This window comes from Danio rerio, chromosome 1 (genome assembly GCF_052040795.2).
Source record: "Danio rerio strain M-AB ecotype USA chromosome 1, GRCz13ab, whole genome shotgun sequence".
Taxonomy (NCBI): Eukaryota; Metazoa; Chordata; class Actinopteri; order Cypriniformes; family Danionidae; genus Danio; species Danio rerio.
The window spans coordinates 14,555,976-14,579,937 of NC_141021.1; the positions used below are offsets into that span (position 1 = coordinate 14,555,976).

General features: G+C 37.9%; 1 protein-coding gene across 1 annotated transcript in view; it reads right to left on the bottom strand.

The window, feature by feature from the left end:
• Nucleotides 1-3,651: 3,651 nt before the first annotated feature.
• LOC137489979 (uncharacterized) overlaps nt 3,652-23,962 on the bottom strand; it is a 196,693-nt gene continuing 176,382 nt past the window's right edge. The window contains exons 4-5 of the mRNA XM_087236793.1: nt 22,010-22,095; nt 3,652-3,732 (exon numbers count right to left, since the gene is read on the bottom strand). Coding sequence (XP_087092919.1) covers nt 22,079-22,095 — 17 coding nt within the window. The 3' untranslated portion in view covers nt 3,652-3,732; nt 22,010-22,078. The remainder of the gene's footprint in view (nt 3,733-22,009; nt 22,096-23,962) is intronic.

Below are 23,962 nucleotides of genomic sequence, written 5' to 3' on the forward strand. Positions count from 1 at the left end.
TGCTTATCTTTATGTAAAATATGGAAAGCCAAAACGGTGTTTGTGTGTGCGTTATTCTTTTAAGTGTGCCAAATGCTAGTCAAGTAACACTTGAAATATTTTTCACTGTCTGCAATCATAGGAGATTGCTGATTCATTAAAACATCAGTTCACTTATAATGTATAATGTGTGTTAACATGATGGGAAATTGAATTAAAATTTTAATTAATTTCCAAGTGTATACAACTTCTTCATTCATCTCATACAAGTGGTGCACATCTCGTTTCATCCGTGCAGCTCATTTCAAATGAGTTAAACTGGCTTTAAACACTCTGTAGATGGTTACAAATCATTATTCATTTTTGGAGGTCTAGACTAATCTTTGCGTCAGCTGTCGATATGTTTGAAACTGCTTAAGTGTCTTTCTTAAATCCGTTTAGTATCACCCGCTTTACTTGTTTGGGGTTAAAGTATTCTCACGCGCTACTGACTCGTCATCTGGCATATATATTTAAGCTTAAGCCGTGTGTCGAATCACTTGTTCAGATGAATGAGTGAAGAACTCGCTCACACGCACAAACAGCTCTGCGCACGTGAATAACACCGTTTTACATCGCGTGCATGTCTTTTGGTGTGATTCCCGCAAAATGTATTAACCTAACATCCATGTAAAGCCTTTAAGAAGAACATACACTGTCTGGACTAAGTCAACTGGACCGGGTCATTTGCATTTGCGCATGGGTCATGCTTCCTTTTTTGAGAATAGGCTTTCTGTGAGTCTAAACTATAGAGGGAAATTAGTTCAGTTTGAAAGTGTAAAAACGGGGACAATTCAATTGCTCTACCACGCTCACGGGCAAACGGATGAATAAAATACATTAAATGGCCTATTTCCTTACTCTCACTCAAATTCCCATGGTGATATGTTAACCCGTGGAAATGTAGCCAACCATATCAAACCCACAGAAGTTGGGCTTGGATTAATAAAAAGCCCTTTGGCGACAGATTTGACACAAATGCTGCTCCTCTTCTCCCAAGTCTGGGGTTCCATGTGATTTGACACACCAAAAAGGGCCCATGCAGAGACACTAGGGTATTCTAGTGACTGTTTGGGAAAGTGATTACCGGGAAAATTGCAGCGGTACCAGAAGGCGCACGTTTGACCCCGCCACTTTCTTTCTTTGTGCAGTTTATTCTTTTCATAAGACACCATGTTTGCGAATCGTCTGCATTTCGCCCGGCCAATTTTAGCAGGGCGATTTTAACCAGGTTTGATACGGCCGAGCGCTCTCTTTGGCTCCGAAGCCTTAATGCAATTACCTCTGCTCTAATCACATTGCCTGAACAAAGACGTCAAAGACTTTGGTGAATTTCAGGGGTTCTGGAATGCCCGCAGTGTTGCATGAAAAATCACAGTCTAAAAGAAGTGCGATAAGTAAAAACAGATGCACAGGCTAATGCACTTAGACACGGTCTGGCTTTAAAGAGTGAAAAAAGAAATCCCTCATCTGACATAACCTATTTAAAAACTCGCGAACAATATGGTAATGAAACAAATACATTTAAGTGGAAAGCCAACTCAAGAGACAGGTGTAACTTTGACGCATACGGCCTCAAATATTTTTAGCACAAGCTCAAAAAGAAAGTATATGTGACTGATTGAATTCAAATGGCATAATGAATAAGTCACCGAGTAAGGAACATCTGCATTTTTGGTGTCAGTACAACTTTATGACACCATACGGGAGCGCTACGTCTCAATCTCCCTGACAGAAGCGCATCCCTCGCAGGAGCCATAAAACCACGCCACGGATTCAACTTTTGTCATTGATATTATGTCCTTCCCCAAACAAACAATGACCACAGCAGGTGGAGCGCGGGCCAAATGAGGTTGGCTTGCAAACTCGCGCGGCCGAACTCTGCTTTCACTGTCGCTGGAATGCACGTGAACGCGCGCGCGTCGCGTTGTAAAGGCACGCGAGCATCTGTCGCCTCGTCTGTCTCATTATCCCTCATTCGATTAGCGCTTTCTCTTTCAGTGCGGGCTGGGTTTCGCTTTTTCAATAGACCCACGGTCACAAAGGTCTGACAATGCGCATTGTTATTCATACTGGGTCACAGAGCAAACTTAGCCCTCTTCCCCCTCAGTTGGGACGGGCCTTTACTGCTTTATGAGTCGTTGAGCGGGATAACAAGACTCCGGAGCCCGTTTGCTCGCGTGATGCATGTAGTGCGTGGTCTTAAAAGCACCATATTGAGCTTTGTGTCGCGGCAAGGGCGACAAATTTATTACAGTAGCCCACTATGGTAATCCAGCCCCGCTATAAACCACAAGTTAGTGTATGTACAGGCTAATTTGTGGAAATGATATGACAGCTGCACTCGAGGGCCACCCTCGGCTATACACTGTGTTGCTAATGCTGCCAGTGAGAGTTTATGCTTACAGTGCAAAGCTTAATAGTACTGTCCATTAATATTTGACTGAAATCTAAATTTGCATATGAATGAAAAGCCCTGGGTATGTATTTGAATTAGTTTCTAACTAAAAAGTCCTGTAGGATTCCGGTTAAAATTGTATCACAATTTGGAATCAAATTCAATGCATCTTAATGTGATCCAGTAAGATCCTTCTGTAAAAAACTCTCAAGGATTTTTCCCTCATATTGGATGCTGTGATATCTTTAATATAACCCAATGTATCACTGATTCAGTTACATTAATTATACCAGTAGCTAAATGAATTATTTTAATAATGTTCTACTTTATTAAATAGGGAATGTCCTATGTATATATGTGCTTTACTATATAAAATGATAAATGGACATTTAATTCTATTGGCAACCATTATATTCCTACTGGGAACTATGGTCTACATTTTTTATTCATCTTGTTTAATACTGCACTGTCAGAAAAAAAATGTACACTTTGCCACTGGGATAGATTTCTTAAAAGTCCACCCACAGGGTCTAATATGTACCCTTGAGGTATATAAAGGCTATATCCTTTTGAAATAGATACAGCACGAGACAATTGTGTATCATTTGAGAGTACTGCCACTATGACAAGTGAATACAGATTATAACAAAGATTCCAAAATAATGGCTGCACGGTGGCGCAGTGGGTAGCTTGTTCGCATCACAGCAGGAAGGTGGCTTGTTCGAGCCTCGGCTGAGTCAGTTGGTGTTTCTGTGTGGAGTTTGCATGTTTTCCCTATGTTGGCATGGGTTTCCTCTGGGTGCAGCCACACATGCGTGGATGGGTTGCAGCTGGAAGGGCATGTGCTGCGTAAAACATATGCTGAATAAGTTGGTGGTTCATTCCGCTGTGAAGACCCCTGATTAATAAAGGGACTAAGCCGAAAAAAATGAATGAATGAATTCCAAAATGATCAATTAAATACTTCTAGTCTTTTTTTAAGAAAAAGATTTTTTATCTAAGAGTCAATGTCATGTCACACACACACACACACACACACACACACACACACACACACACACACACACACACACACACACACACACACACACACACACACACACACACACACACTCTCTCTCTCTCTCTCTCTCTCTCTCGCTCTCTCTCACACACACACACACACACACACACACACACACACACACACACACACACACACACACACACACACACTGGCAGTGAGTAATACCAACCTCTCAGCCCCAGTTCAAGCACCGTCACCCAGGACAAATCACTCTGACACTGATGTCTGCTGAGTTGGCTCTTTCTGACGACTGAGAGAATGAAAAGGAGAGAAGGAAAGTGGAATTAAAGACGGACATAAAGAATGAGATAAAGTGTTGCTGGCTAGTTCAGACAACAAGGAATAGTTCCCTCATGAAAGCAAATTTACTCACTCTTCTATATTGACACTTTTACTGGTCACACTTTATTTTGATGATTTGTTAGTTGAATTTAAGTTACATTGTAAGTAATTCTCATTAGATTATAGGTATACTATTAGGTTCGGGTTAGTGTAAGTTGAAATGTACTTGCAAAATTACTTATAGTGAGTTAAATGTTTGTTGAAGGAGAAATATCAACAGATATTAAGCAGATAGTCTACTAATGCCCAAATGGACCATCAAAATAAAGTTTGACCCTTTTACTTATTGCTAAATTGTGCACACAAAAGTGCACACAATACAGTTATTATAAATATTCAGATAAGCCATTATGTTGTTCCTCTGTGTGCTAAGAAACACAAAACCCTTGAAGGTTACTGTATCTGTGGCATATGCTATCAAGACCTTAGCAGGTTCTGTAGGTTGCAAGGTTGAGCTCCCATGGATCAAATTTGTGGATCGAGCACATTTCACAGATGCTCAGTTTTATTGAGGTCTGTGGAATTTTGAGGTCAGGTCAACACCTTGAATCCTTCATAATGTTCTTCAAATCATCGTTGTCCCTGGCTTGCAACAATGTATAAGAACGTGGTACTGTATGAATCAAATTTAGGTTCACATGAATTGCACTGAACAGTACATTCCCATGGCATCTCTTTCCAAGGTAAATGGTGCACATGTATATGGGTCTCTGATTTGTTATAAAGGCTGGGACACATCAAGCCGACAGTCAATGATTGAGCAGCGTCAATGCAGCCAGTTGGTTTGGTGTGTTTGATTGCCTCTCATTGGGTTAACGTCGGATTGAATTGTTCTGATTTAGAATATAGAATCAGCTTCGGATAGCTCTGATTGGTTATTCAGCAATGAATCAGAGTGCAAGATTACAAACTGAAGTGAGGTACCCAAGTAAACAGTTCAAGTCAGGAAGGAAAACAAAGAAACTGACTATAATTTTGCTACATTTTTCAAACATTGATTATCCTGATCTCATGAGGAAACTAAATTAAAAGTTACGAACTACAGTGAGATTGTGTTGGATTATCAGATATAGTTGCCTAAGCAAATCAATTATTGTTGAGTGGCGATTACTGTAATAATGGTACAAAACGCTACTTTGTTTACACTTTGTATCATACCTGCCAACACTCCCGTTTTTCCCGGGAGTCTCACGTAGTTCAGACCCATTTCCCATTTTGTCATTTTTCCCGGAAAACACTCGCAATTTCACCCTCTTCCCCAGTCCTCAGGGTTCTGGTACAATCTATAACACCCCAACTATTCCGATGGCAGCGGCTGTTACCTGGTTCATAGGACAGACCAGTCACCCCTTTTTGTTTTTTCCAGCCACTGTAAAGTCTCCGAACAGTACTGGAAACAGACCCCCCACCCATCATCCCTTCCCCCCGGTCTTCCAGATTTTCAGAGACAAATGTTGGCAGGTGTGCTTTTTATGTACACATTTCATGTTCCAGTTTCCCTTTGTGGAATGAGAAAACAGAATACTGCCCCCTGTGGGTGCAGAAAGACAGGTCTTCTCACAAAGGAGCAAAAAGGATGCTCACAATACAGTCAACTGCCGGCAACCTATTGGCCCAAATGGAACTAGATGCAAGCCAACAACACAGTTGGTTTTCATCTGCGCTAGTTGTGTGAGACGTCAGCTTGCTGTGTCTCGGCCCTAAAGGACTAGATGGCCTTGTTCTAATGCTCCAAGGCCCAGTTCCAATGCTCACATGATCATTGAATAGAGATCTTCATGGGCCACTCTGATTGATCTGGCTATGCAGCAGAGTGCAATGCACTGTTTGTTGTGACACATTCATGCTCTTCAAACCATTCTTGATCAATGTGTGCAGCGTGGCAAAGTGCATTATCCTGCTGAACGAGGCCACTTCCACCAGGGAACACCATTGTCATGAAGGCATGTACATGTTCTGGAGCAATATTGAGGTAGATAGCATGTGTCAAATTTAGGTCCACATGAGTGACCAGACCTAATCCTGAGTCTGATGCTCACTGTTCTGATGATCAAGAGCACACTGGACAGAGGTCATGATGAGTTCTCTTATTATTTATGTTGCTGGACATAGGACAATGTGTTGTGACCCATTCCCCCCATTAAATCATTATTACAATTTTGTGTGACACAGTAGACCTTCTGTTGGCTCAGACTAGATGGGGTAGCATTCATTGCCCTTGTGCATCGATGAGCCTTAGGCATCCTGTTGCCAGTTTGTGGTTTGTCTCTCCATATTACTTTCATTTGCTTATGAAACACAAGCAAAGCTATTCTGGAATATGTCTGCTTTTTTCTTTCAAATGAATGTTAACATTGTTTTTGAGATTTAAAAACAAACTCTTCAGAAAAACAGTAGAAGAACCAAATTGCAATACTGAAACGACATGAGGGTGAATATTGAGTTTTCATTTCCAGAAGAACTACTCCTTAAACAACCAGTAAATTAAATAAAATAAATATGCGTGATTAATGAGGAACATGATGCTCGGATTCAGGCTCCCTGACTGGACTCCATTCTTAATGACTGACAGCTCATTTTTGGAGCAGCGATCACCATGGAAACAAATCAGACAACCATAAATGGGATCCACGTTGATGGAGTTGTTGCAGTAATGTTTTAATGAAGGTATCAGAATGCAGATGGTATTAGTGCCAACATGCGCAGCAGCAGTTGTAAATGGGTCAATGCCAGAGCTTGGCAGGAAGATGAGCTAAGTAGAGAGAAAAAAAAAACTGTGTTTTATTTAGAAAACCTATTCTTAATTGTTTCTTGACACACATATCAGTGGGCAATCCCCTAGTTAGCCCACAGCAAGTATGAAACACCTCAAAATAAAGCTATATTTCTGCAGGAATGTGTCAATATATTAAGTAATACATTTTTTTACGGTTGTGTTAATGGCATTGGAGGCCCCTCTAAGGGTTTCAGGTCTCAGTAGACTGTCATGTTACATGATTGTAAAAATGTTCTGCTTTTAACAGTGTTTTAGACAAATGAACCCCAGTTCTGTAAGGTTTGTAGTTTCTGGTGACTGTCTGTTTTTCATTACCGCCTTTATTCCACCAGGGAGACGTGAGCGGCCAAAAAACGTGAGTTTTAAAACAACAGCACATGCTAGCCGAAGGCGTTCCAGCAGAGGTAGTTAAACAGCGGGGTTCGAACTCTTCTGTGTTTCCCGTGTGAGCAAAGGTTCCTGGGTTACATGTATCAGGCGGTCTGTGTAAGTTTGTTAGAGGCCAGATTTACGGCTGTGGGTAAAGGAATGGAGAGCAGCTCGGCAGCGGAGAAGTGAGGCTCCTACGGGTAGATTTGGTTTAGGGATCCCTAGGTGGCCTGGTCAAGAGACAGAGGCTTCATCATTCAGCTGTGCGCACTTAACATGTTTCTGTTTTTAGATCAAGTCCACGTGTGGGCTGTGCAGTGGGTATCACCATAGACCATATATTTCTTTTTATGTGAATTTAAATAAGAGTTAGATATGTTAGTAGGTCTTATATGTACCAGGTGACATTGGTTAAACATGAATGTTAAAAGGACAGTTCACCTAAAAATGACAATTCAATCATTATTTACTCACTCTGGCATTTTTCCAAGGTCATATGGCCTCTTTTTTCAGACTACAAAAGAAGAAGAAATGACATTGATATAATGATACTGAATAGGGATCCTGCTGATTTTCTTACTTAGATAGTCTTTTTTCTAGTCCAAATATCTAAAAAGTGTTAAATCAAGCAGATTTTTTTTTTAGACAAGCAAAATATATTGTCTTGCTTTAAGAATTAATATGCCTAAAAAAGAAGTGAGTTTTTCCTTAAAACAAGCAAAATAATCTGCCAATGGGGTATAAAAAAAGGGAAAAAAGGACTATTTACCCCCCCTTTATTCATTCAAACAGTAAAAAACATACATTCACCAATCAACATAACTACTTTAACAACACAACATACATATAAACATAGTGCTTTAACATTGTGTATATATAAATGAAGGATGCCACAGGGCGGTAAACTTGGACCCAGAGCCATTTAAATTAAGTCTTATATTTTGCAAACTAATGGAATGCAACACATCATTGGCCCACTGTTTAAAAGAAGGAGGAAATAAATGTTTACAATTGATTAAAATGAAGCATCTAGCCAAAAGAGAAGGCAATGCAGTCCAATTCACTTTTTGACACTTTTGTTATTTTCTTATACCAAAGACAGTGCAGATACAGTACACGCCTCTTGGAGCGGTTACAAGTAACAAAACACAGTTAAATTAAGCTTCATAAGAGTATCATAATCTGTGTAATACATTGACTCTAAAAATAGATTTACTTTACAAAAGAGAGTAAACACAATACCTTAAAAGTAACAAGTTAACTTAAAGTAAGTAAAGCAGTTGTAACTTGGAGCTGTTAAATTAATTAACATTTTTAATCTTTATGCACACATTTAATTTACTTTATAATCTTAATGCAACAGGTTTACTTCGTTTTGTTTTAGTAAAGTCAAGGTTTAGGTAAAGACAACTCATCAGTTTTTTACATTCTTCTAAGTGTTCTTAATGCAAGCAGGAAAAGCTGACCTGATCATTTATTCAGTCCATTGTCAATGTATCCAGCCAACAATAAATATTTGGCTCCAAGTAATAAAATGGCTGTATTTAATTTCCTTGCACTACAGCCAAGCAAATTATGGTGAATTAAATTATTTAAAATAGTTAACTTACATAATAACGCAAGTCAATAGATTTTTCACACTGATAAATAAGTAAATATACTTAAACATATTTACTGAGCCTATTTGCTTTCGAAAAAATCATTCCTGACCTGTGAACGATACATCAATACATGTTTTTCCCCATAAATAATAAAAAACAAATGAATGAATTACTAAAAATACACAATTTGTTTAAAAATATTTCCTGTCATTCACAGTATTAATGATTAAATCAATTCCCAATGGATAAAATCAAGCACTGTCCTTCAATGATGGATGGACAACAAGATAGATGGACTGATAAATGGACAACTAGACAGACAGATCAATACAATGAATGTTCATGCTGTTCATGCATTCGAATGTAAAATGAGCAAACATGGTAACTCTAAAAGAATAGAGCCAACCATAGAAAGTTCTTTAAAATATTCTTTAAAATATTGATTACAATACGTTTTTAACCCTCACTAACAATCTAAACCTCCAGATGCAGACATGGAGAAAGCAAAAGTAGAAAGAAAGCAGCAAAATAAAAAGTGAGAGAAAAGAAAATGAATATTTAGGTTGATGTGTCATTTGTTGAAATCCTAGTTTAAACAATTTTCATCAGTTGATTGGTCAAAATATGTTTAGCACAGTTCATTAGCTAGATGTTCATTCCTTACAATACCACATAACTACGCAGTTAACCACCCAGGGCATTAAGAAACTACTGCATAATGAGTCTCTTTTTAACTGTGCATCATACAGTAAACATGACCTGTGGGTCAAATACGCTTTGCTGAAAAACGGCGTACATGAAATTTCAATATATTATTAAAACAAAATCTCTATGAAACCAAAACAATTCCACCATGACCCATGATCATACAATGCTTACTATTTCTTCTAAACAAAAGCTGCATAATAAGCAACCTGCAACTCTCATGACCTCATTAACATTTAAGAATATAAAACAATGTGTTCGAATATACATTCTTATTTCTGTTGAACAAAATAGAACATATATGTGGAATATTCCTAAGCAAACTGTTTCATCCGTGGTATTTTGTAAAATTTAGTTTGGGGTGTAATTAGTTACAAAGTAACTATAGAAAGAGATTACTTTGGATTTTAGGTCATTTAATTACAGCTATATACTTGCTTAAATACTGTACAAAAATTCAACAATTCTGTATAAGCCAATTCAGAAAAGTAGAGTAATAGTATTTTTTCAGCCGATCACATGGCAGCAACTCAATACATTTGAGCAAATAGACATGATCAAGATGATCTACTGCAGTTCAAACCGAGCATCAGAATGGGGATTGGGATTTAGGTGATTTTGAATGTGGCATGGTTGTTGTTGGTGCCAGACGGGCTGGACTGATAATTTCAGAAACTGGTGATCCACTGAGATTTTCACGCACAACCATCTCTAGGGTTGACAGAGAATGATCCAAAAAAGAGAAAATATCCAGTGAGCGGCAGTTCTGTGGGCGCAAATGCCTTGTTGATGCAAGGGGTCAGAGGAGAATAGGCAGGTCCAAGGTCCAACATGGTACTCGTAGGGTGTAACTTATAAAGTGGCCAATGAGAGTATATATAGCCGAATAATTGTGTTTTTCAACTAAAGATTACATTTATCAGGACAATTTCATATGCATTAGCTTATGACAATATAAGGTTTGAATTCAGAGAACAACAGTAAGTTCATATTTCTTTGTATGAAATAAAGAAGTATACATTTATCCGACAATTGTACATGCTACATGAAAAGTAAAACAAAAACAATGTCTATTTCTGTATGAAATATGGGTTCATTACTTTTAAAAGTTTTGAGTTTTGATACATCTTATTTAAAAGATTTATAAGTTACATTTTTTTAAACATAATTAAAAGGTCCCTTTTGACTCAAATTTAAATGATTAAGAATTTAATTACTATTGTCTATGCATTGGGATTTATGTGGATTTTTAGGATTGAGTCAAGTAATTAAGTTACTTATTGAGTAATTACAAAGTAATTAAAAACTAATTTAAATACAATTTTTAATTATGTAATTAGTACTGAATTACCTTTTTAAAGTAACTTACCCAACACTGGTCCTGAGTTACACGTCATGATTTTGCCAAGTATGATGTGATACTGGATTTTTGTTCAAACATGTAATCCATACCTATTCCCTACCCCTAAACCCAACCATAACTGTAAATTATGAGTGTCAAACTCAGTTCCTGCATGGCCGCAGCCCTTACCAATTTCGTTCCAACCCTAGTCCAACACACTTATGCCTCAATCACACTACAGTTTAAGCATGCGAAATTATTTTGTTCGGCACTTTGAAAAAAAAAGCAAAAGCCCTCGTCTTCGATTTCAACCGCGTTTTCGGATCCCGCCGCGTTCTCGCCCTTATTTTCCAGCCACGTAAATCGCGGTCTCCAGAAATGTCCGTGGGGCTACGTTTCCAGAATGAGCTTGGGTTGAAAAAAGCGAGTGATTGGTCTAAATTTAAAATTTCTGTCCAGAGAGGTCATATTTTGATCCTCAATTGGTCTCATGCAATCATGTGATGCAATTTCCCAGGTCAGAGTTCATGAAGCTTGAACTTTGCAACTCAGTGAACTGCGAAACTTGACGCACAAACTGGCGTTTTCAGACTCATGCATTCGCATGTGTATGAAAAGAAGTCTATGAAGAGAAAAGTCCAGTGTGACCGCAGCTTTACCAGTAGGTTACAAACAAGTCTGAAGAACTCAATTTGTTTGATCTGGTGTGTTTAATTAGGGTTGGAACTAAACTGTGCAGAGCTGTGGCCCTCCAGGAACCGAGCTTGACACCTGTGCTGTAGATGTTGATCCTGGAACACGTCTTACTTGGTGAAATCATTTTAGGGATAAAAGTGAATGTCTACTATCAACTCTTCGGTTATTCTTGAAGGTGAACAAATTGAAATTTTTAGCTGAACTATTCCTTTAAGAGCCATGAAAGAAAATGAAAAGCCTGATCTATTTCATGTTTAGCTACATATGTGCCTCAGCTTCTCTTGAAGAAATATTGCATCAAAATTTCAGCATATCCAATGCAGATGTGGATAAAAATGGCAAGCGCTGAAATGTGCATCGTTTACATCAAAATGCTTGGCAGAGGAACATAAACAAATCCTAAACAGCCAGAACGGCGCAGTGTGAACATGCATGTGAGACCACAGCAGCCCGTGTGATGTTCTGCAGCGACTGAAGGGGCTTCACTTGAATCGCAGCTCTTACATCAGGTCCAACTAAATGTTTTATTCCGAAATCTCTATGAGCCTACTGCCAAGCTCCATCCAAAGGCAACAATTTTGGGAAACAAGCATCTTTGATCTATTAAAACAAGCTCTCCGTCTTTGTGTCTCTTCTTCTGGGGTGGTATATGGATCTCTCCTCATCTCGTTATCCATAGTGAAAAGAGAAGCGTGATCAGAGCCCCCTTCTGCTCCACTGAGATTGGCATGCTAGATGTCGAATAACAAAGAGGATGAAAACAAAACACGGTGCGCAAGAAAACAAGAAGTCTCAAACAAATCTTTAACACATAACCTGAAAGGAAAGCAACTGTGTTTGTATTAGGGAATATTGGAGCAGGCTTTCAAAACTCACTGTGCTGCTACAATGATGCTGGCATAAATAACATAATTACTGTATTAGCTATGCTACAAAAGGCAAATTTCACAATGGTGAGTCTGTAGGAAACCAAAGTTCATCAATCCTCATTTAAACCATTACATTTGTTTTGACTCTTGATCTTGATTTTTAGTATGAGAACAGACTGTGAAAGCAGGGCCTCACGATCCTTCTGGCTTTTGGGGTTTTAAGGTCTGGCTTTTGGGAGGTGTCAGAAAAGTTACCACAGGGATAATTGGCTTGTAGCGGCCAAACGTTCATGGCGACGTCGCTTTTTGATCATTCAATGTGAGCTCTTCCTATCATTAGCTATGTTTCCATCTAAAAATGTAAATTAACTTTATGTGCAAAACTGGAATATTGTATAAAAGATGTGCAAACAAAGTAGCATTTCCGTCCAACGAGTCAAAGCGAACAAAATCGTCAACTGGCACCAAATATCAACAGTAAAAATGGAGAATCTGCGGTAGGAGAAGCTGCGTGAATCTTTTCTTCATTTAATAAATGACTTGCACCTCAGAAGACAATCCTGACAAGCAGCACTGACGCTCATTAATAATAAAATAACACTAATACTTACTGTAAACAGTTAGGGGTTTTAGATTGGCCAAAACAACATTTCAGATGGTTTACAATGTGCTCAGCCTGCTGGTCTATCCATTCGCACACATTTCTATCATCACATGATCTCTTATAAAAAAATCACATGACTTTTAAAAATATGCATACTGGAATTTGTTCGGTAAATGTGGTTCCATCACAGATTATGCACATCTTTTTCATGCACATTTTCAAAATTTATGCGCATAAAATAGGTGGATGGAAACGTAGCTATTGTGAAGCAGAATTCACCAAGCGTTGGATTGTTCACTCACTAACAGGGAACGCAAGCTGGGTTTAGACTGCCATGAGACAGGTTAGTTTTATCCTACTGATGTGGCCGTTGTTGCTCTAGTAATCTAGCTCAGTACAAGAGGAACCGCAAGTTCAGACATTTGGTTTGTGCGCTTGGCTGAGGAGCCACTGGCGCGAAGTCTTTAAATTCTCATCAGTTGAGAGTGAGGATAATTAATGGTTTATATTTTTGCAAAATTCATTCATTCATTTTCCTTCCTCTTAGCCCCTTTATTTACAGTGGAATGAACTGCCAACTTATCCAGTCTATGTTTTACACAGCGGATGCCTTCCAGCTGCAACCCAGTACTGGGAAATATCTAAACACACTCATTCACACACATACACTATGGGCAGTTCAGTTTATTTAATTCACCTATAGCGCATGTCTTTGAACTGTGGTGGGAAACTGGAGCACCTAGAGAAAACCCACATCAACGTGGTGAGAACATGCAAACTCAACACAAAAATACTAACTGACCCAGTTGGGACATGATCCAGCAACCTTCTTGCTGTGAGGCGACAGTGCTAACCAATGAGCCAACGTGTCGCCTTTTTGTAAATTAAACACATTAAAATACATTTTCACGTGACACATTTAAACAACAAATGGATGGATTAAAGGATGGATGGGACAATGGGTGGCTGGCTGGCTGGCTGGCTGTCTGTCTGGCTGTCTGGATGGATGGATGGATGAATGAATGGATGGATGGATTGACAAATGGACAGAGAGGCAATATAAATAGATGGACTGACAGACAAATGCAGCAAACAATGGATAGATAGTTTTAAAAATCTGTTCTTTACACTTGTTATACTCTGTTATAACAGGGTCGGCCAACCAAATTGCACACAGGCACAGTATAGAACACTCACACTTGTCAAAAGAGCCTGGAAATGGGGGTCAAATGGGCCCTGGCACGGTTCGGATAGCCTTGTGTGAGTACGCCCTAATACACACAAATTATATTTAGAAGTCACCTAAAAGATTATGGTTTCCACAAAAGTTTATTTAAAAATTCTCAAAATATCATAGAATTGACTTATTTTGGGATTGAAAACCTCACATGTAATTTACCTTCCTTTGTGTTCGATTTGTTTGTTTCGTTTGTAATCTGACATACATGTACACATCCCTGTAGGCTTTAATAGCGTTAATATAGCTCTCATTCTTAAAGTCCCACTATCATGGCTTCTCAACTGTACATTTTCAATCAATCTGGAACACCCAGTGCTGGGCTGATAAGATACAGGTGATAAGACTCCATTTTGTTATCCCCCTCTTCCCTATGTTTGCCTACCCCATTCATCCACACCATCTTAATGATTGATGAATGGCAGCTAGCATTGCCAGATGCTAGCAGCCGATAGCGCTTCCATCACAGGCATGGCTGAACTCTCTTTACCTGAAGATGCTTTACTAAGATAGCATATGGAGATGTTGGGCTATGATAGTGCTTGTAGCCTCTCTCATAGTTGAATTGAAACACACATGCTAACATATGTTAGCAGACTGATAGTATTAGCATCACTGTTGTCTAACAGGCGATGATGAATTAGGGTAGAATTGAGTTACTGTTAGCAGTAGCATGGGCATTCTTCAGCTCTCTCCAAAACAGTTTATAAAAGACAACACACTGTGACATATAATGTTTTATAGCTAGACATTTCAGCATAGGACCACCTCCTAATTAGTTATACATTTAGACAATAGATATACTCATGGATGGATAAATGGAAGGGAAGACACCAATATAGATAGATGCTTGGAAGGATGGATTGATGGATGGATGGATGGATGAATGATTGAATGGATGGATGGAGGGATAGATTGGTCTATATTTAGATGAATCACCTAACTTTAATTGAGAAGGTAGGATGGAAGTAAGGTTGGTTGTTTAATGGGTAAATGGATGGATGGATGGATAGAGAACAAGACAGATAATTGACTGGATGAGAGACAGACAGACAGACATACAGATAGACATATAGATAGATAGATAGATAGATAGATAGATAGATAGATAGATAGATAGATAGATGATAGATAGACAGACAGACAGACAGACAGACAGACAGACAGACAGACAGACAGACAGACAGACAGATAGATAGATAGATAGATAGATAGATAGATAGATAGATAGATAGATAGATAGATAGATAGATAGATAGATAGATAGATAGATAGATAGATAGATAGACAGACTAATGTAAATCAATATGAATTGATGGATGGTTGGTTGCTTGGTGGATGGATGAATTGAGAACAAGTTCAATGAATGATGGATGGATGGATGGTTAGTTTGTTGGTTGGTTGGTTGGTTGGTTAGGTGGTTGGATGGATTGGATAGATGGAAGGTTGGTTGGATGGATTGAATGGATGGATGGATGGATGGATGGATGGTTGGAAGGTTGGTTGGTTGGATGGATAGATGGATGGATGAATGAATGGAAGGAGGGATGTTTGTTTGGTTAGTGGATTCATAGAAAACAAACAGATAAATGATTGGATAGATCAATGGATGATAAGACATCAAGATGTATGGATGGATAAACTAATTTAAATGAAGATAGATTGATGGATGGTTGGTTGCTTGGTGAATGGATAAATTGTGAACAAGACCAATGGATTGATGGATGGATGGAGGGAAGGTTGTTTTTTGGTTGGTTGGTTGGTTGGTTGGTTGGTGGATGGATGGATGGATGGATGGAAGGAGGGTCGGTTGTTTTGTTAGTGGACCGATGGATAACAAACAGATAAATGATTGCATGAATCAATAAACGATAAAATCATGGAAAGATAGATGGATGGATGGATGGATGGATGGATGGATGGATGGATGAATAGATGGATGGATTGATATTTAGAGAGATCAACTTTAAATTAAACCAAGATGGATTGATTGATGGTTGGTTGCTTAGTGGATGGATGAATGGATGAACAGATGGAGAACAGAACAAGACATATGAAAGACTGGATCAATGGATTATAAGACATCAAATGGAATATGGATGGATGGATGGATGGATGGATGGATGGATGGATGGATAGATAGATAGATAGATAGATAGATAGATAGATAGATAGATAGATAGATAGATAGATAGATAGATAGATAGATAGATAGATAGATAGATAGATAGATAGATAGAAACCTAATTAAAGTTCATGTGTCAGTGAAAGGGTCACATCTCCTTAGTGTCGGTGTGTTTGATGACCCCCAGGCTTTTGAACGCAACACACAAACAGGATCCATTCAAAGGCCTGAGTGGAGAAAGGAGAGAAGAGAGGGACAAAGACAGATAATAGCAGCTTTTTCCCCCTTGTTTTTTCTCCTCCTCTGTGGGGGGTAAAGATCTTTCTGTCTAGCTTGTTGGAGTGCTGAGAGAGAGAGTGATTAGAGGAACCCGCCGTTAATTAAAGCGAAATAGAAAAGAAAGAGTAAAATTAAACCTGCTGCGATGAATACTCCATTAACTATGAAAAGTGAGAGGGGGGGAGAACGAGAGAGTGAAAAAGATGCCGCAAAACAGACAGTCAATTTTCACATCTTGAAGGGCACTGCGACCTGGTATTTTTTCACCCAACTTGTGGAAAATCAAAGTTGCAAATTAGTCCTTAAGAACAGAAATAAGCTGTTCTCTGTGGCGGAGTGTTAATGCTGTGACAGGGGTGAGCTCAGGTTGCTGTTAATTCTTTTTCCCCCTAATTACATCATTTGCTTGTGTTTTCTGAGTGCAAAATAAGAAACTGCTATCATTCAGTGCTGATTACACACACCCCTATCTATCTTTTTGTAGTATTTATTCAGTACATCCACACTCTTAAAAATAAATCTATGAGAGCTGTCGCTGGGGTAGTACCTTTTCAAAAAGAACATATTTGCACTTAGAGGCTTTATATGGTTTCCTCAGAGGTCTATATTAGTACCTAAACATTACAAGAGGTACACTTTTGTACTCTTTAGGTACTAATGTACCCTTAAGGTACTAATAAGGACCCTTTAGTTACAAATGTCTATTAGCAGTATCTATTTATCTAGCTGTGCCTTTACTGTGTAAGAAGTGTATTACATCCGACAGTTCACACTATTATGTCTTTCTTTTCTTTTTCATACTTTTATAACCTGTTTTAACACATTTCAATCTGTTTTTTATCGGTTTTAATAATTGTAATTATTTTTTATTTTTTGCTTCTTTTATTCTTGCTTATGTAAAGCACATTGAAATACCATTGTGCACTGTATGAAATGCACTTTATAAATGATCTATTCATCTAAACAAAATCAGCATCAAACAGTACATCTATCAATCTGACCATCCATCCATGCATTCATCCATCCATCCACCGATATAGATATCTCTATATACTGAATAAATATACTGAATAGACTGAATTGTGTGTGTTTTGATCCATCCATCCATCCATCTATCTATCTATCTATCTATCTATCTATCTATCTATCTATCTATCTATCTATCTATCTATCTATCTATCTATCTATCTATCTATCTATCTATCTATCTATCTATCTGTCTATCTATCTATCTATCTATCTATCTATCTATCTATCTATCTATCTATCTATCTATCTATCTATCTATCTATCTATCTATCAGTCCATATATCCATCCACCCACCTAGACATAGATATCTCTATATACTGTCTATATCTATCTACCAGTATATCCATCCATCCATCCATCTATTCATCCATTCATCCATCCATCCATCCATCCATCCATCCATCCATCCATCCATCCATCCATCCATCCATCCATCCATCCATCCATCCATCCATCCATCCATCAATCCACTGATTTAGAGATAGATGTCACAATATACTGAACAGAATAATATCTATACCTATATATCAGTATTGATCTACCAGTCCATCCATCCATCCATCCATCCATCCATCCATCCATCCATCCCTCCATCTACCCACCCATCCATCCAGAGATAGATATCTCAAAATTCTGAATAATTATACTGAATAGAACGAATTCAATCTGTACATAATATAATACAGATAGATATCTATATATCTATCAGTGTTGATCCATCTATCCATCAGTCTATTTATCCATCCATCTATCCATCTAGAGATAGATATCTCCATATACTGAATTTATTGAATTCTATACTGAATAGAATACCTTCTATATCTTTATATATTTTGGTTTTGATTCTTCAATCCAATCAATCCATCCAATCAATCCATCCATCCATCCATCCATCCATCCATCCATCCATCCATCCATCCATCCATCCATCATTTTACTATATGTACAGTACTAGTCTTTCCATTCCATCACTGATTCAGATGCGTTTGATTCAGGTTTGACCTAAGTTCTGCTGAAAAGTGAGTCTCCAGGAGCAAAGAAACTAATAGTTGACCATGTAATGTGATCCCAGTGCTCAAGTGAGTTAATCGGAAACATTGCTCTACCTAAACGTGTTGTTATACATTAATGTATTGCATTGTGTGTATTTTTTTCTACTGAACATCACGCTGATCTCATAAGCAGGGTTTGATCTCATTGTAACAATGTTTTCCATCTCTTTCTCCGCGCTGTCTCTCAGCTACTTCCTCTTGCTTTCATCTGTGGCGCTGTCAGGAGACTGCTGCAATAGCTACGTGCGTGTTGCGTTTAGCACCCTCATTAACCACGCTTTTGTTTTGCCGCACCATGTTCAGACTTTACGCTTTGGAGAGAAACACAAAATAACAAGCGAAAGAAGGGAGGGTGAAAAAAGCACAACACTCTTTGAGCGATTAAATCTTTTCTCACCTCTCAATTCACCGCCGACGGCTGAGCCAGAAATAAGGGACCGTACAGACATGGAGAGAGGAAAGGAATGACTACATGGAGAGTTGTAGTTTGGTGCTGTTTGATCTGATGAGAGCTGATGGAAATGGGTCAGGATGGGTAGTCATGTAGGGCTGTGTGTCTTTTTGCCCTCTGGGGTGTGAATGACCTGTTGGGGCTCAATGCACAGGTTTCACACCCTTAGGGTTAGCGCACACTCTGACTATCTGTCAAATGCAGTCAGATGCCCAGCCATGTGAGAAGCGCACATGTGTTTGTGTGAAGGAGCAACATGGCTATCATATCACCTTGAGAAAGCAACACAGTGTTAGTAGGGCTTGTGGGTTTCTAAATAATTAGCCATACAGCATACTTGTAAATAATGAGTTGTAACCTGAGACATGACAATTTTACAAGATTATTACATAAACACCAATGGCACGGTGTTTGTGTATAAATGAAAATGCATCCAATAAATTTTACATGATTGAATATATATATATATATATATATATATATATATATATATATATATATATATATATATATATATATATATATATATATATATATGTATATATATATAGTATAAGAATAAATAGTTTTTCTTAGTGGCTTTTGCGCATTTCTTACAACACTATTTACATTTGCACAACAGTTAATGCATTTCTCAAAACAATTAGTCATTTGTTCACATCATAGTAGCAGTTTCTCATTCCTTCCAACAAAATGCAAATGCTTTTGGACATGCATCGATTGCTTTCATACAACTTGCTGCTGTTTTATAACATCATCATTTGCTTATGTCATGTCAGTCAAAATAACTAAATTTGTGAATGCTGAATATTCACTCCATTTACAACTAATAATCCTCATTTCATTACTTGAGTCATTACATACAAAAATGCTGAACTAGTTGTCAAAATCTGCCAAACAAATATTATAAAAAATGTTAACCTTTTTTTTTCCTGAAAATGTCTTTTAAAATGAACAGTTTGATGAATGATTTACAGACCTGTGTATGTTGTAGGTTCAGTTCCGATACGTTCTGCAATATTGTTTATAGTTGTGTACATCTCTACCCAAAGGAAGTTTATGTTTGTTGTAAATAAGGGTGTATTTATTCTTTTGCACAATGCTGTGAATAAACTACAGTTTCAAAAAGCAAATGCAGTAAAAATGTGAAACATATTCAGTGTCTTGTACTCAGATACCTCCTTAAATGCAACGATTTTTAACTTTACTTTAGTTTTCAAATGGCTGTGCAAATAGTATATAGTGCTGTCTTGAGGATTTTCTGGAAGTGCCACCAAAATCTGACTTTTTTGCATTGGAAAAAATTAACAGAGTAAACTGTTAGAATGAAAACATGACAAAGCAATTTGACTATCCTGTTCATAAACAATTGTGTCAGGACTTTTCATCTTGATGACACTAACACTTTCATTGACATGAATACTTGCTTTTGAGGGAAGAGCTATCCATTTTGAGCAAGTGACACGCTTTTGAAGGTTATCAGCTAAATTTTTCAGTTTGTACTGATTGTTTTGATAAATGGATTAACTGTTGTGCAAATGTAAATAGTGTTGTGAGAAATGCACCAAAGTGACTAAGAAAAACTGTAAATCTAAGTGAAGAATTTGGATTGTTTCAAATAATATCTGTGACTATAACGTCAACATGGGGGGTGAAAAAATGTTCCAGTAGTAGGTTGTGGTAAATGAAGGCTGACTTCTAGTTCTAACCCTTAAATAGATTAATGATATTAAAAGCTGACTGTTCTGAAATGATACAAACTCGTTGCCTCAAAGCGAGAAGGTTGCTGGTTTGAGTTCTAGCTGGGTCATTTCCGTGTGGAGTTTGCATGTTCCCTCAGTGTTTGCTTGAGTTTCCTCTGGGTGCTCCGTTTCTCCCACAGTCCAAATACATGCGCTGAAGGTGAATGGAGTAAACAAAATAGGCCGTAGTGTATGTGTGTGTGTGTGTGTGTGTGTGAATAAGTGTGTATGGGTTGCAGCTGAATAGGCATCCGCTGTGTAAAACATATGCTGGAATTGTTGGTGGTTTATTCCACTGTGGTGACCGCTAATAAATAAGGGACTAAGCTGAAGGAAAATGAATGAATGATCCAAACTTTTAATTGAACCTCATATGCTAATCAATAACAGTAGTCATTTAAAATACAATTAAACAATACTATTACTCATTTTGAACTCTATCAACAAATTAATGGCGTTGTGTTCAGACTCTGTATTCTTTTTTTATTATTTGTTTGTTGCAATGCTAGTGCTGTAATCTTGACTTTTAAATTCATCATGTTGCAGACAAGAAACTTGTCAAACTACTGCATGTTGCCTCCTGACCAATCACTGCCATTTTGTGCAACATGTGATGTCCTTGAGCAGATGGAAGTAGACTGACTTCCAGAAACAACAGTGTAAACAAACCTTGAGGAACCATCATAAAGGCAGGAGTTTCTTCCATAGCTCTGCCAAGCTTTCCTCCAGTTCAATTCCACATGGCAGGGCCAAAACTAATTCTCTGTGCTCCTATTGGTTGTTGTCAGAGGTGTGAAGGAACTCCTAATGGAAGACTGAAAAACATTTTTGCCCTTTATCTACCCCACCAAGAAAAAAAAAAATGTTTGGATTGCATTTCTTAACTCATGTCTAACTAATGTCGCTAATGTCGTTTTACAATAAAACCAAAATCAAGTGTAGTACTGAAACAGGATGTTTGTTTGATTTTTTTAAAAAACCAACAGTGCTGTGTGTATGCCATTATTTAAAACATGGTCAACCTTTTGGTAGAGGCAGTCAAAGGGTTAGAATATGTTAAGCTTTCTGTCAGGACACCGTTAAGCATCCCAGATGTGGGTTCTGTAATTGTTATCATAACACATTATGACACACAACATGAAACAAATTGATTGATTCTTGATGCTTGTTGTTTATAAATTACCACAATTCTTTACATCAAGACAATTGTGCCAAACATGGGCTGGTAGTTTACAAACCTTACAAGATTAATTCACCTCAAAAAAAAAAAAAAAAAAAAAAAAAAACAACTGTTAGTAATGACCCACCTTCATGTCTTTCCAATCCCAAGATATTTGTTCATGAGTGCTCCCTCATCCTCCATAGACAGCAATAGTTCAGAGATCTTCAAAATCTAAAAAACAAAGAGCCTTCGGTGGTTTATCTGTAATCAAATAAATCTCCGAGAACACTTTTGTATCCCTCCCAACCCACCCTTATCAGGTCTTTAGGATGAATGTTTACTATGGGCAATATGATGTATTAACAACCAAAGCGTCTCTGCGCCCTCAAAACAGTCCAATAGAAATGTCTCAGTCATTCAATCCAATAAGAATATGCAATATCTTGCTTTTTTATGTTTGATGTTTGACAGTGAGCAGATATTTCTTTGCTTATTTCCATATGCTGTAAAAAATGCTGTGTTTCACACAATCAATGTATGTTGGGACAACATGAAGGAATCAAGTTAACTTATTTGTTTTTTGTTTGTTTGTTTGTTTGTTTGTTTGTTTTTACAAATTTAGGTGGATTATACTTAAAACATAAAGTTGTCACCCCCCCCCCCCTAAAAAACAAGATTTAAATAAACTTTAAATAAGTAGTTTGAACAAATAACATACATTATTTATTTATTTATTATTTATTTATTTATTTATTTATTTATTTATTTATTTATTTATTTATTTATTTATTTATTTATTTATTTATTTATTTATTTATTTATTTATTTATTTATGTATTTATTTATTTATTTATTTAAGTGAGACATATTGCCATTAGGGCGAGGCAGTGGCGCAGTAGGTAGTGCTTTCAACTCACAGCAAGAAGGTCGCTGGGTTGCTGGTTCGAACCTCGGCTCAGTTGGCATTTCTGTGTGGAGTTTGCATGTTCTCTCTGCCTTCATGTGGGTTTCCTCCGGGTGCTCCGATTTCCCCCACAGTCCAAAGACATGTGGTACAGGTGAATTGGGTAGGCTAAATTGTCCATAATGTATGTGTGGATGTTTCCCAGAGATGGGTTGCAGCTGGAAGGGCATCTGCTGCGTAAAAACTTGCTGGATAAGTTGGCGGTTCATTCCGCTGTGGCTATTATAATAATTAATTAAGGGACTAAGCCGACAAAAAAATGAATGAATGAATGAATGCAAGCAGTGCAACTTGCAAACATTGTATTGCTCATAGTAAATCTGATCTGATGCAGAAGATTTAGGCAAACAAAGTCATAGATGAATGAATGTTTCAGGAGAATTGAATGAAACTTCAGTTCCCCCTTGCTTTGCATTTTTCCCTCAGCCTGCCTCTCGTTCAAGCCCCACTCCTTCTTTCTCCCATTCTGTGAGTTGTAAGAGCCCAAAATAAAATCAATTTCATGTGCTGCTGAAGCTTTAGATCTTTTTTCATTACTCTCAATTCTTCTCTCCGTCTTCCTCACTCTTAGTGGGGGTCTTTCGGTGGAGCCATATGGTGAGTGCGAGCGTATCAGGGTTGTTGATGGGTATTTCACCCCAACACAAAAGCCGGGGGCCAGCTGAATGATGCCCATGAATGCATGAGGACAAGCGGGGTGAAAAGGAACCTGTGGCCATGTCATAGAGGATCGCCGGGGGAGGGGCTGCATATGACATCACAAAAAGGGGACAAAAGACTTTAGCAGGTCTTTCTCCTCGGTGTTCTCCACCCCCTGCCAGAAAAGCACCAGCTAATTATCCAGCGGCTGACAGGAGGGCTGTGCATGCATGCATTTGGCTGAGACTGAGCAGCCGGGTTCACATACTTTTGGCTCCAAGTGAGAAATGAAACATCTCCAGTCCTCTGATGAATGAGGTTCTTCATGCATGTGTATGTAACGACTTCTTTCAGAATGTTGCATATAAAAACCTAGAGTTTTCTTTTAAGCAATCATTAAAATCATTATTTAATGTTAAAATCTTGTAGACAAATCAATAGACACAATGAAGGGATTATTATTTTGATGAGTTGATGGCAAAAAAAAATAAATTA